The sequence below is a fragment of the Phoxinus phoxinus genome, assembly GCF_949152265.1.
Source record: "Phoxinus phoxinus genome assembly, chromosome: 14".
NCBI classification, from domain to species: Eukaryota; Metazoa; Chordata; class Actinopteri; order Cypriniformes; family Leuciscidae; genus Phoxinus; species Phoxinus phoxinus.
This window is the reverse complement of record NC_136889.1, coordinates 12,896,263-12,911,874: the sequence shown is the minus strand read 5'-3', so window position 1 is coordinate 12,911,874 and position 15,612 is coordinate 12,896,263. Positions and strand designations below refer to the sequence as shown.

At 37.3% G+C, this 15,612-nt stretch overlaps 1 protein-coding gene across 1 annotated transcript; it reads left to right on the top strand.

Moving 5' to 3' along the window:
* Positions 1-477: 477 nt before the first annotated feature.
* Positions 478-11,876, top strand: hkdc1 (hexokinase domain containing 1). The gene is made up of 18 exons (XM_079634930.1): positions 478-715; positions 3,179-3,341; positions 3,505-3,653; positions 3,904-4,023; positions 4,195-4,290; positions 4,588-4,687; positions 4,886-5,069; positions 5,312-5,467; positions 5,731-5,964; positions 6,081-6,385; positions 6,702-6,850; positions 8,254-8,373; positions 8,819-8,914; positions 9,152-9,251; positions 9,405-9,588; positions 9,996-10,151; positions 10,750-10,983; positions 11,070-11,876. The coding sequence occupies exons 1-18, from the start codon at positions 653-655 to the stop codon at positions 11,218-11,220; spliced, it is 2,760 nt and encodes a 919-aa protein (XP_079491056.1). The 5' UTR covers positions 478-652; the 3' UTR covers positions 11,221-11,876.
* The last annotated feature ends 3,736 nt before the right edge of the window (positions 11,877-15,612 follow it).

The following is a 15,612-nucleotide window of genomic DNA, read 5'->3' as shown; positions in this document are numbered from 1 at the left end:
CCAGTTAATCTCAGTCTGTTACTATGGTAACCGCATTAGCTGAACGCCTGAGCAACATCTTAATCTTTGAACATTTTCCTTTGCTTTTAGGAAGAAAAGTAATATTGTTTTTGAATGTGTTGCTATAACTTCAGCACATAGAAGTTGTTTAATACCTTACAGTTACATACAAACAGAAGGCCTGGTATCTGGGCAGAAATACCCTCTCATGGATCCTGTCAGATTTGACATCTGCAATTTAACATGTTTTTCTCTCTGTATCTTTCACTTTCTTATGGAGGATGTTTACATGTTGAACTCGAGCCGAACAGAAAGGACTCTTTTTGATCTATTGTTTCGCTCATGATTGTTATTAAGGTGCTCCTGCTGTTTGGAGTGAATCCAAACACATTGCTAGGAGAGACTGGAGATCAGAGGGGCCGGACGAGGCTTGTCTATTAATTATTTAGCCGTGAAAGGGGAGGGAAAGCAAGCACACAACTCTGGATCAGTGAAATACAAGCTCAGAAGAAAAGTTCTCTCAGTCATACTAGAGTCACTCCTGAGGATTCAGGAAGATTTTAGGTACTCATTTAAATCTGGTCATTCATTTTGTTTTTCAATAATAAATCACATTTTATCTGAGGTAAACCACCTGCTTCAGGAAGTCAAGATGTTTGCGGTCCATTTGCTGTCCTTTTACTTCTCAAAGCTCCAGGAGGATCAGATCAAGAAGGTAATCGTTTATAAACCTCTATATTTGTTCAAATGTGTTTTAGACAAACTTTCCATCAGAATGATATTTTCTACAAAATAATGCCCTGTACGCCTTGATAAAGTATAGATTTATTCAGTGTGATGTTCTGTTTTGTGTTTTTCTGTGCTGACAGTAAGAGTCTAACTCTGTCAGTGTGTTGTCAGATGCTGCCTAGTTGATGATGAATGTGATTTCACTGTGGCGTGTGGAATCATTAACTCTTCTCACACATGCCTTTTGTGGGCAGATAACAGACAGCATGAGGAGAAAGAAAGGACCTTGACCTCCTCATCAGCATTTATTGAACTGATTTTCATCTCCATGAAATTTCACACCTTGTTGTGAGCTGTAGTTTAAACTGACTATTTTGTTGTAGCTTATTGATCATTGGCTCTTTTTTTTTTTAGCTATTTAACATAAATAAAAATGTTTTGTATTTAATCCCCCATTCTTTCAATAGTTTACTATAGTTATCTATTATACATTTCCAGGTAAGGGTCAGACACACCTACTTGTTCTTTCATCAAAGCGATAAAATAACACAAATGGAAGGATGGGAATTATAGGGAGCAAAGGTACATCCTGGGATGCTTTTTAAGCTGTATTGAAGGAGTTCCTTTTCAACTAACAAAACATGTTCTAAAAACTTTTTGATAACGTTCCCATTAAACAATGAAAACTTTATTTCTGAATGTTCAAAATGACCAGTTATTTTTAGATGTTTTTGAAAAAAATTCTTAGGAGTGCTGCGAACATTAAGGGAATATTCCATTTGACCAAACATTATGGAAATGTTACTTTTGAATGTTCTCTGAATGCTCCATTAACAATGTATAAATAACATTTTTGTGCTAACGTTTTTAGAACATTATTAAAGTTTCCGTAAAGGACTGTGACATGTAGCAGAGTATGGTGTCCTATACTAGGAATATGTGTGCTCTGCATTTCACCCATCCAGTGCACACAAACAGCAGTGAGTATTGAACACACACACCCGGTGCAGTTGGCAGCCATTTTTTAGCTGCGCACCCAGGGAGCGATTTAGTGGTTCGATGCCTTGCTCAAGTTGTGGTTAATATGAGTCGAAGAGACTGCTGTTCATTCACTCACACCACCTACAGTTCCTGCCGGTACTGACACCCTTCAGGTTACAAGTCCGACTCTCTAACCATTAGGCCACAACTACCCCAAAGTATTTATTTGAAGGTACCACATTGCCTGGAGATGCAGGGGATTGAACCCAGGACCTCATAGATGCCAAGCATGCGCTCTACCACAGTGCTACACCCCCATCGTAAGCCTAAGTTGACTAGAACCAGTGCCACCAATGGTCTCTATGATCACGGCTTATGATGCTTTTGGGAAATGCAGCCCAGATACTTTGAACAAACATTCTATTAGCATTACTGGAAGAACGTTTATTAATAACTTTGAGGGAACCTTGCCAGCCCAGAACATTAGCCAAAGTTCTGAGAACAATCCCTGTATTAGCTGTGATGTGGTTATTTGTTTGGCTGCTTTTCCTTTATCCGTTCAAATGTCCAATAAATGCATACAAATATACAGTCCCTGTCAAAAGTTTGAAAGCAATACAAATTTTTTTTTTGAAAGAAGTCTCTTATGTTCACCAAGGCTGCATTTATTTGATTTAAAAAAAAAAGTAATATAGTGAAATTATTATTTATTTTAAATAATTTAAAAATGTGATTTATTCCTGTGATGACAGCGTAATTTTCAGCATCATTACACCAGTCTTCAGTGTCACATGATCCTTCTGAAATCAAATCAAATCTTATCAATGTTGGAAACAGTTGTGCTGCTTAATATTTTTGTGTAAACAATGATACCATTCAAACATTTGTGGTAAGATTTAAAAAAAAGGATGCATTAAATCAAAAGTGACAGTAAATAAATGTATATTGTTACAAGAGATTTCTATTTAATAAATGCTTTAATTAATAAATAAATGCTGTTCATTTAACTTTCAATTGATCAAAGAATCCTGAAAAAATATTAAGCAGCACAACTGTTTTCCAGGTTGATAATAATAAAAAGAAATGTTTCTTGAGCACCAAATCGGAAGGATCATGTGACACTGAAGACTTCACACATAGTTGAGTCTGTTTTTTACAGCGGTATGATTTTTATCTCAAGAAACACTCCTACATTATCTTACACTGTGTCATATAATTGCATGCGTCACTGATAATATTAGTATTATTTTTTGCTTGGTGATTTTTATGTTGTCAATCGTTCAAAATGAGTTGAAATGTCATTTTTAATATTTTATTTCTCAGTTTTGTTTACCCTTTTATTCAGTCACTTATTCCCCAGTATTTTGTTTCATTGAATGTATGTAATAAGAAAGTGTGAAAGAAACTACGCCAGGCAACAGGAGAGCTCAAAAGTTGTAGTGTTTAAAATAATTGTGTTTCTCAACAGGTAGACCGATATCTGTATGACATGCGCCTGTCAGATGAACAGCTGGTGGACATATCATCTCGGTTTCGGCTGGAGATGCAGAAAGGACTGTCAAATGAGAGTAACTCTACGGCTGCAGTGAAGATGCTCCCGACCCACGTTTATTCAACACCCGACGGCTCGGGTACATTGACATGACACATGGCCACTTCATGGTTACTATTGTAACCATTTTCACACCCAAAAAAGCTGTAGAATCACTGCATTTGAGTAATATTAAATAATTCAAATCTGTTAATGTTCATGATAGCTTTACATCTGTTCTGTTCCATATGTTTCTCTTGCAGAGAAGGGTGAGTTTCTGGCACTGGATCTGGGGGGTTCAAAATTTAAAGTACTACAGGTGAAGGTTTCAGAAGATGGGAAGGGGAAAGTCCAGATGGAAAGTGAAACTTTTCCCATCCCCGAGGAGATCCTTAATGGCAGAGGAACAGAGGTGATTATTGCTTCACAAATATGAGTTATAACAATAAGGAATCCATTGCCGATTATAAGTTGTTTCCAGTGTATTATGATTATGATGTTAACAAGTGAGTTCTCTTATTGTTTATAGTATGTATAATGTCAGCTGATCTTAGGATCTAAGTCACTGTAGATAATTACATGGATAGGGTGCAGATTATTCTAATGTTATATTAAACCTTTTTATTAAATGTTTTGAATGCCTGTATTCTTTCTTTCTTCAGCTTTTTGAGCATGTGGCAGCATCTTTGAAGTCTTTTCTAGAGAAACACCACATTAATCACAAAAGTAAACCTCTGGGCTTCACCTTCTCCTTCCCATGTGCGCAGTCGAAAATAGATGAGGTACAACTGAACTCTGACATGTTTATATAAAATTGAACATGAACCGTTTTAATTGGATCATGGTTCTCAAGTCATTGAGAGATTGAGTGGATTTTCTTTATCAATAAACCAGTGAAATGGACATTTATATCAGTTGATCTCCTCATGGACCCATGTTGTCTGTTGACACAGGGTGTCCTACTGTCATGGTCCAAGAACTTCAAGCTGAGAGGTGTTCAAGGGACCAATGTGGTGCAGTCATTACGGAAAGCCATTCGTAAAGTTGGGGTATGAATGCCATTTTCTTTGCTCATCATTTCCAATGAACAAAATGAGAAAGTAGAAACCAACTGGTGCTACTCCAGGTTGAAGAAGTCATAACATAGTAGTATTGATGATTTGTGTTCATAACTTCTACTTGCAATTGAGTTCTTAAAAATATGGTCACATTAGCAAAATTTCACAAGCAAAAAAGGTCCATTTGTCTATTATCAATAGTGTAGCAATATATGAAGCACAGCTCACACAGTCACTGTAGTGTGACTGCCTCTTAAGACTCCACAATTTACCTCTTCGTGTGTGTAGGATGTTGACGTGGATGTCCTGGCTATGGTCAATGACACAGTGGGGGCCATGATGACCTGTGGTTATGATGACCAGAACTGTGAGGTGGGGGTTATTATAGGTAAGACCTCATTGGACACTTTTGGACTGGACAATTTTCTTTCAATAGATTTAAAATGAGATATAAACACACAAAATATGTATTGCTTCATAAGGGAATCCCTCATAAGAATCCTGCAAAAGTGAGAGGGCAAGGAAGCTGTCTCTTGTAATAAGGCAAATTAAAGGCTTGATTTAATGCTGCAATCTGTTACCGCAGGTACTGGTACTAATGCGTGTTACATGGAGGAAATGCGACACATTGATCTCGTGGAAGGAGATGAAGGCAGGATGTGTATTAATACGGAATGGGGGGCATTTGGAGAAGATGGTGTGCTTGATGATTTCATCACAAGTTTTGACCGTGAAATTGATGCCGCCTCAATTAATCCAGGAAAACAGCTGTAAGTCCTTTTTGATGGGCAAGTCGTTAGATTATTTAACACAGGGATGCCCAAATCAGGGCAACATTTACTTTCATCCTATCAAGTTTTGTTTTTGACCCTTCGTAGTAAAATATTAGGGCATTTCTGATTTATTCCACACTTACTGAAGGTTATTCCCAAATGATGCGTGCATTTAAAACCATTTTTTTCTTTAAGTTTCGTAGTCTATGTATTACCTAACTCTGCAACTTTGTAACCAGTTTTGAAAAGATGGTGAGTGGGTTGTACATGGGAGAGCTAGTGAGACTCATCCTGCTGAAGATGGCCAAAAAGGGTCTACTGTTTCATGGCCAAGTCAGTGATGCTCTCAGGACCAAAGGAACGTTTCAGACCAACCATATCTGCTTGATTGAACAGTAAGATTACATGCTCACAAATATAAATCGATATTAGATTGGTTAAAATAAGAAATATATTTTTCTAGCTATGAGGAATCCTATGGCAACCTATTGGTATTAAGTTAGTGATTATTTGAGAATATTAGGAATTGTCCCTGCTAAAAACACTACCATGATTCAGCATAAATGCTGGATTAATCTGGATTTTGGTGGTGTGTGATAATCTGACGCAAGTGTAGACGGGGTTTAAATGTACATATTCTAACTGAGAATGTTTCCAGGTATAAAGGCGGTTTGGAGAACACCAGGGAGATCCTGGAAGACCTGGGACTTAATCCCAGTGATGATGACTGCATTGCTGTCCAGCATGTCTGCACCATCGTGTCCTTCAGGTCAGCTAATCTGGTTGCTGCCGCTTTGGCTGCCATCTTGACACGGATCAGAGAAAACAAGAAGCTGAAGACCCTTCGGACCACTGTAGGAGTGGATGGGACGGTCTACCGAACACATCCGCAGTACGTCAGTTCACTTTCACACGTAAAACCAAAGGAGGTTTTTAGTACGAAATTGGATGGAAGAAGTTTCTTTTTTTTTATCCACAATGTTAAATACTTGTATCTGTATTTTAAAGGTACCCCAAGAGGCTCCACAAGGTGGTCCGCCATCTGGTGTCAGACTGTCATGTCCGTTTTGTGCTGTCTGAAAGTGGCAGTGCCAAAGGTGCTGCCATGGTGACTGCAGTGGCTCAGCGTTTAGCTTCCCAACGCAAGGAGATTGATGATACCCTTGCGGCCTTCGCCTTGAACTCAACACAGCTCCAGGAAGTGAAGAAGAAGATGCATGTGGAGTTGGAACGAGGCTTAAAGAAAGACTCCCATCCCACCGCATCAGTCAAAATGCTGCCCACATATGTTTACAGGACTCCAGATGGGACAGGTAAAGGGAAACTGCCTACTTACAGCTATCATGTTATAAATGGTACATCTTTGGGGAATTCAGAGTTATTATTTATTGTTATCACTATTTATATTTTTATTTCTTTTATATATTATATTATATCATATTATATTATATTATACATCCATTCCTTCTTCAAACTTCTAGTCCTATGTTGGGTTCAGGGGATGTTGGAGACCTTTTTTTATTTTGATTTTATTTGTATATTCGATAGGAAACTTAAATTGAAATTGGAAGTCTGATAATTGACTCATTAAGAAACTTTTTATGCCACTGAATGTTGTTACTTTCACAGAAAGAGGAAAGTACCTTGCCTTGGATCTTGGTGGAACCAATTTCCGTGTGTTGGTGGTTAAGATTCGTACTGGTATGCGGAATTCAGTCCGGATGTACAACAAGATTTATGCCATCCCACAGGAGATCATGCAGGGTACAGGAGAGGAGGTGAAGCACTATGAACAAAAAACAATCATTTTGGTGCAAATTAATACATAAGTATTAAATATTTAACATCAATATACTATATAGATAGTGGAGCGGCTAAGTGCTTATGTTTGGCAGAATCGTTCAGTTTATGATACAAGTGTGAAAATTGGCATGAGCAGTCTCCATGGGTCACTTGACAAGAAAATTGTCCGAGCCACTTGAAATTTCAAGATGGCGGCCATTTTTCAAGATGGCCAACACCTTAGTGGAGCAATTAGGCTTAAAGGAGAACTCCGGGCAATTTTTTAATTAATCTTGATCGTTATACCTTTGTGAGTACTGTCTAAAAAAAACGAACCGGATTGGTGCTTGCAACACGGAGCTGCTACCGCTAATGCCTAGAGCTTCCACTCAGCTAAAACGGCAGTTATGGGGGCATATTCATAAATAGTGTTTCTGTGCCTCTTAACAGACACAAAATGCAATTAAAATGTCTGTCCAACATGAAGAGGGTCCTTAGATGACGACAAGATGTGTTTAGCAACTTAGCCATTGTTTAAATTCACCTAAATAGTGTTTTAGACGGCTAGCTGTAGTCTAGCGCTGAAGTCCCGTGGGAACTCCTGTTGTAGCCGGAAAAAGGTAACAGCGTGCAGGTGGGAGGAGTGTCGTGTGTGTGAAGAGTGATGATCGGAGTTGCTCACAAATGAAGAAGAAATGGTTCGTAACGTAATTATGGAGAATATAGAAGATTTTGAACACATGGAAGAGGCTTTGAGTTTAATGGTCGTCCTTATTTATTAGAACCCGAGTATACAGACGAAGAACTAGCCTCACACTCTTCACACACACAACCAGCAACAACGCGAGTTCCCACGGGACTTCAGTGCGAGACTACAGCTAGCCGTCTAAAACACTATGTAGGTGAATTTAAACAATGGCTAAGTTGCTAAACGCATCTTGTTGTCATCTAAGGACCCTGTTCATGTTGGAAAGACATTTTAATTGCATTTTGTGTCTATGAAATATGCCCCCATAACTGCCGTTTTAGCTGAGTGGGAGCTCTGGGCATTAACGGTAGCAGCTCCGTGTTGCAAGCACCAATCCGGTTAGTTTTTTTTTCTAAAGAAGATATAACGATCAAGATTAACTTAAAAATTGCCCGGAGTTCTCCTTTAAGCCTAATTGCTCCACTAAGGTGTCGGCCATCTTGAAAAATGGTCACCATCTTGAAATTTCAAGTGGCTCTGACAATTTTCTTTTCAAGTGACCCGTGGAGACCGCTCATGCCAATTTTCACGCTTGTATCATAAACTGAACGATTATATCACTTAACCGTTCCACTAAGAGTACAAAAATGTATCAGTACAACATTCACAAGACATTTTAAGCTGATTTCATTTTTTTTTTTTTTCCTCCAGTTGTTTGACCACATAGTTCAGTGTATCTCGGATTTCTTGGACTATATGGGAATAAAGAACACTCGTTTGCCTCTTGGCTTCACCTTCTCTTTCCCATGCAGTCAGACAGGTATTGATAAGGTAAAAAAAACATCTACCTTGGATTATCAGGTCACTTCAATTGTCAATATGATTATCACAACGAGGTTTAAAGGGTTAGTTCACCCAAAAATGAAAATTCTGTCATTAATTACTTAATAAAGCGATTGTGTCTCTTCAGAAAATTTGGACGAAACCACACAATTCATATGGATTTGTTTTATGAAGTGTGTGTATAATTACTTTTTGAAGCATCAAAGTGGTATTTGTGTCAACAGAGGGACAGAGAGCTATCAGATTTCATCAAATAGATCTTCTTTTGTGTTCTGAAGATGAACAAAAGTCTTATGGGTTTGAGACGACATGAGGGCGAGTAATTAATGATAGAATTTTTGGGTGAACCAACCCTTTAAACTTAAACTAAAAGCACAGACAAATGCTACTCTCAATTGATCGTCCTTTCCATTTGCATCTTCTACTTGTTTAGGGAGATCTGGTCTGCTGGACGAAAGGCTTCAAAGCGACAGATTGTGAGGGCTATGATATTGTGGATATGCTGAGAGAGGCCATCAAAAGACGAAAAGTGAGGGGAAAGTAAACATCACGTAGTTTTTGCAGATGACACACTCATCCACTTACAGAGAAGCACCATCAACAAGATTAATGTTCTATTGTCATATAATTAGAGTATTCAGGCTTCAATGCTTATATTTTTGCTTAAATAACTCTATTGTAGCTTATAATCCTCTTATTTGAATGAAACTATTTTGTGCTACTTTTGTTTGTATTGGCGTGGTTATGATTAAATTTTTTCTTTTAGGAATTTGACCTTGATATCGTTGCTATAGTGAATGACACAGTTGGCACAATGATGACATGTGCATATGAGGACCCTAAATGTCAGATTGGTCTTATTGCTGGTAAGTATTAATATATTTCCAAAGTGTTTCTGTGGTATTTCAGTGAAGCTGTATTTTAACTGACAACCTCACTGCTGATTCTAAACCAACACACGCAAAAAAGAAGCATTACAGTATCCAGCATGTCAACACGTATGAATCTTTACTCTGCAGGAACGGGCAGCAATGTGTGTTACATGGAGGAAATGAAGAACATCGAGTTTGTGGAGGGTGACGAAGGGCAGATGTGTATAAACACTGAGTGGGGTGGATTTGGAGAAAATGATAATATTGAGGACATCCGGACCAGATATGACCAAGAGGTGGACGAAGGCTCACTCAATGCAGGAAAACAAAGGTAAAGATTACCATTTCTAGACGATTTAGACAGTGATATTATTTTTCGATTGTTATCTGAAAGTTGTGAAAGACAAATGCAATGCAGGTTTTCTGCATTTGTCCACATGGAGGCAGTATACTATCAATATGTTCTCTAAGCATAGGAACAGTGTTGGCAACCTGTTGTAATGAACAGCAAAAAAAGCAAAAATAAGTGCAGTTTAAATGACAATACATTAATTTTTTATGCTTTGAGAATATTATAGTTTATTAAATATTTTATACAAATAAATAATCATTTATTATTGCTATTAATATTATTAAGAAGAAGAAGAGGAGGAAGAAGTATTTATATAAAATAAAAAATCTGTGGCAATGTGTCAAGTTTTCCAAATATAATCTAATATGTTATTCTCTCATTTACAGGTTTGAAAAGATGACCAGTGGAATGTATTTGGGAGAGATTGTAAGGCAGATTCTCATTGATCTCACCAAACGTGGTCTTCTGTTTCGTGGACGCATCACAGAGACACTGAAGACCAAAGGCATCTTTGAGACCAGGTTCCTCTCACAGATTGAGAGGTACATTAATCTGACATATAGGCCTATCGAATATATTGGTCACATGACTGGGCTCAGCTTCCCAAGTATTTTGCCATCTGCCATGTTTTTTACCAAAACACAGTTTCAACACAGAAGTGCTGCGCTATTACACTACGTGAACTCACTCAGAGGTCCACACAGAAGAAAATTAATAGTTTTGAATAGTGCAAAAAGTATTCTCGTCGCTTGATAAACTTAAGGTTAAGCCATTGTAGTCACTTGGACTATTTTAACGGTCTTTACTAACTTTTCTGGGCTGGCCAGTTTCAATCCCATAGAAGCCAATGGAGGAGTGATCCAGCTCTCAGATTTAATCAAAAATATTTGTGTTCCGAAGATGAACGAAAGTGTACGGGGTTGGAACAACATGAGGGCGAGTAATTTTTGGGTGAACTAACCCTTTAAAGACCCTTTATTCATCCATGTATGCTTCATCAGGTTGTTTAATGAGGGAAAAAATACTGAGCACCTTTAATAATAGGCATTTTAAAAAAAAACTTCTAACTAGAAGTTAATGAATAAATGTAATATAATGCACTTAATTTGACTCATGCTTTGGCTTCTTCCATTTACTTAGTGACCGTTTGGCACTACTGCAAGTGAGGAGCATTCTGCAGACTCTGGGCTTGGACAGCACATGTGATGACAGTATTATTGTGAAGGAAGTGTGTGGAGCCGTTTCCCGGCGAGCAGCTCAGCTCTGTGGAGCGGGAATGGCTGCTATTGTAGACAAAATCCGAGAGAACCGTGGACTAGAGCATTTGGAGATTACTGTGGGAGTGGACGGCACCCTATACAAGCTACATCCACAGTAAGTAAAAATTAGCAGAACATTTACTTGCATTTGATCAGTGTTTGATTCATATCCTAATCTTGACATGTCGCTTTTCGTGACAGCTTCTCCACGATCTTAAAGGACACTGTCAGAGAGCTCGCTCCAAATTGTAAGGTGGATTTTATCCTATCCGAGGATGGCAGTGGGAAAGGAGCGGCCCTGATCACGGCTGTAGCACGGCAGCATCATAGAGAGAAACAAGAACCTCGCTAGACACTTGGACTGGGTTCCTCAGAGGGCTGCTTTTCTGGTTTCAAGAGTACAGGGTTTCTAGAAGTAATTGTATAGATTTATCAAATGATGGCAAACATGAAATCTCACTTTGCTGCTTGCATGTAAAATTGTATCTATTTTTTTTTTTGCATATCAAAATAAGTGCATTCAGGGACATTGAGAGAGATGTTCATTTATTACTTTTTTGTTATTATTATTTTTTATGTATTAATTAGTGCAATAAACATCGCTTTCATGTTCACTGTGTTCAGAATGGTTTTACTCTCACTGTACATTGGCTCTTTGAAGGCTTTTTTTCTTGTTGTCCTTTTGTTCGGACTCAGTGAGCAGTTTGCATGCCATGGGCAGTCAGAGTGAAAGACTCACAGAGGCCAAACTAAAGGGGGCGGTGGCTGTGTGCGATGGAATGTCATGGCCGTGTGTTGCTCTAGTGCTCTGTGATGCGGTCTGAGAAGCTTGGAGACCAAACACCCAAATTAAATTAGGAACCGATACTGTACTTAGTAGAGCTGAATTAGAGTAAAAAGAGTAGTTTAGATTGTGAATTGAGATTTTAGAAATTAATACTTTTATTTAGAAAGGATGCATTCAATTTATCAAAAGTGACATTTATGATGCTGTAAAATAAATATTTCAAATAAGTTCAGTTTTTTTTAACTTACTGTTTATCAAATAATCCTGAAAAATGTAGCACAGTTTCGACAAAAAGTTTAAGCAGCACAACTGATTTTAACATGAATTATAATAAGAAATGTTTCTTGAGCACAAATCAGCTTATTAGAATGATTTCCGAAGGATCATGTGACACTGGAGACTGGAGTAATGATGCTAAAAATTCAGCTTTTCTTTGGAAACTTATATCACTACGTACGTACGACTGAAATCTTTTTGACAGATTTTCAAAAGGTAATTTAATAGATCCGTGTGGGGTAACACTAGCACATTTCCCTTTTGTGTTCGCTAACTTAAGCTTCCAGGGGATTTAATGAAGCAGTTAAACCAGGCCAGCTCCTGCTCACAAATCCTCATGGAGCAGGAAGGGAAAAGTTTACTCATCGTAATCCTTCCTGCAAATGCTAGCTAGCTTCTCTGCTGAACAATAGTAGGCTACGCTAGAGCTAGTTGCCATGCACACCAGCACGTCACTATACAGTACCTGCATATAGCATGCACACATCTTCACATGTAAGCTTTACAGTCTTGTAGTGTACACTTCTTAGGTTAGCTAAGTTGGTTAACTACCGTAAGTGCAATTTATAAGTCACCTTAGTGTAAATGCTAAGTTAAGCAAAATAAAAATGAAAGAGAGGTTTCTCTGGTAACATTAGTAGCAATCTTAATAAAATAATTGCGTGCTGTTTCATATTGTCTCAAGCAATGTTGATCTTCATTAACTTGATGCAAGGATTATATTGTACAATTTGTTCCACATCAATAAGTAAAATATCAGTTCAGAAACAATCCAACTGGACTGTTCTCGGTGTGGTGGCATTATTGTGTTACGTAAGAGCACATATTTAATCCAACTTGATCTCAAGGAGCCAACTAGTTCAGCTGACAGAGACACTTTTTAGAGTAACCTACCTGCCTTCAGTTAAGGAAAGTGATAAGGTGACTGAAACTTTCTACATCCTGCATCTGAGCAGGTACAATGGCTGTTTAGAGAATATTTTGTACAGTTTGTTTCCTTAAAGTTATCCCAGGCCCTGTAAATTTCAGCAAAAGCCCTATGTTAACATAGTGTTGAGTTGTACATTACACAAATTGTTTATTTGTCAATCCTGACATATATATGTATACAGTAAAATCACAAATCATTTATCCATGTCCACAGGCAAATTCCTGACAGATTAATGACAATTACTTTTAGGCCTAATGCATTTTATGTTAGTGTAAATCAAGATAATTTCTTTGGTAGGGGGATGTGTTATGCTCTGCTTCAGTATAAAAAAAGACCAGACATTCAGCTTATTCCTGTTCAACTGCATTTTCGGCTAAGGACATGGTATAATTATCCTACTTCTAAAAGTAATTTAGAAAGCAGCTGTTAAATGTAGGGATTAACATTTTTGCACTAAAATGTCACTAATGATGCATATCACTTCACCATTATAGCTCCAAGGGACTGTCTAACAAAGCAAATCACACTTTATGCTGATTTTTTAAATCATTTTAAGATAATCTCTTCAGTTTTACATCTACTTCAATGTCATATTTTAAGAAAAATCATCATTATTGTTATTATTATAAAAAGTGAAATGCATTCTGAAAGGTTAGTTATAACTCAAAATACCAGTAAAAATACTATGTATAAATAATGTATATCTTCTATTTTTAGATACTGTTTTTTCCCAAAGAAAATTAGATGAACTGACCTACGAAACTCCTCTTTTACTGATCTGGGTCAACCACACTCCCCCTGATGAGAAATCATCGAAATATTAAAGAACATATCTAAAAATGTATCTAAAGTTCTGTTATATTGGTTAAGCTCTCTGTCCTTGAACAAATCTGAGCTCTGTCATGGTATCTGCCTTTATGACCGCTTATTCATGCATGAACATTCAGCAGTCAAAGATTGTTGTACCTACGGGGTAGGTCATTTGTGAATATGTCAGACATTATTTATTATATTTCATATTTCCGCTGTAACATACACTAAGTAAACACACAAACACTCCCAGCACAGTGAGTAAATCTACCAGGAAATTATGTCATTGCTCCAAAATGCAAAGTACTTCACTGGCTGGACATTGTTCCCTTGTAAATGAATGGGAGACATTTGAATGTGTGTCACACAGTGAATTTTTTTGCCAGTAAGATGCATATCCTGTAAAATATGAACAGCTCTCTTCCAGGAAAACTTATCTTTAAGGCACCTCCAAGTAATATTGTCATGAAGGACTTGGGTGTGTTTTATCATGTCATAATAAACCATAATATAACACAGTTCGGTATAGTTATGGATATGTGCTCTAATATGAGCTAACAAATATGAATGTAGCAAAATCTGTCATCTGCGTTGCTCCTGTGACGTATCTCAGTGAATTTCTGCTCTGATTGGCTCTGCTCAGAAAGAGGATGTTACGCTCTCACGTTCACGCTTCTGAGAGGGGGGAGGATGGCGCGTGCCTTGGAGCACGACCCACAGTAATCTCATCTGGCCTGTGTTACCATCACCTCATCCGCAATTACCTCAAATTCCCTCTGTGACATTCCCCAGAGATACTGTAAAATAAGCCCTATGTAACTGCAACAGCTCCAGAATGGCTAAAATCACATTTAGAACTAGCTACTTTCTTACATCCGCATTTATTGTAAAGCACATCAAAGAGTATTGATTTTTAATTATTTTTTAAATGTAATTTATTATTACATCAGCATTTAATATACCGGTACCCAGTTTAGGCTGCCATATGTTATGTATTTATTTTATTAATACATATGCATTTAATATCCAAAAATTATAACAAAAGCAGTAATATATAAAACGTATAGCCTATCAAAGGGTCTTTTTAAATTATTTATCACATCATGATTTTTTTATATCCAGCACATATAAAAGGTATCAACTGTTTTATTTATTTTAGTACATAAACATTTAATATCCAGCACATATAAAAGGGTACCAACTGTTTTAATAATTACATTTCTTATTTAGAGTATTTTATAAATTTTATTTAAAAAATATATATTTAAATTTGAAAAAATGTATAAAGTTTTGACATGGCCTACCATTTATGTCTGAAGCTTAACGTAGTTTATTTTTTCGATTTATGTACTTTTCAAATATTAACAAATACCGGCAAGTAACCACAAGAGTTTGTGAAGAATATTCAAAACAATGTAACACAAAATAAGCATTTTAAAGCCTCAGTCATTGAAATTAACGTTTTAAATGACCATTAAATCGCATAACAACATGGATAATGTAAGACAAGGAATTAATTTCCTTTGCATTGTGTGTTTTTGTGTATTTTAACATCAACATGTTATACAGATCCCCTCTTGTTTTCTAATGTAAATATTTAATCCTCCCCTGCTGTTCACACATTTTAGGATGGGCATTTCACGTTTGACCCCCTGATGTTTTTTGTTGCCATCCATTTGACCGACTCCCCCCGAAATTACAAATCACGAGTTTCCTTATTTCCTCCAGCTTCACACATCCAGTCTTCATAACAGTCCTGCCATTGAATGGTAGAAACAGGAAACACACGTGTTTGCTGATATAACTTGGGCTGTAGCATTACTCAGCATTTTTGCTTCTCCACTCAAATCCAGTTATTTTAAATGGCTTCGAGGCTTTGAGTATGTGACGCATTGGGGACGTGCTCTACGTGCCTCTAAGTTAAATCCCCTTTTTCTTTC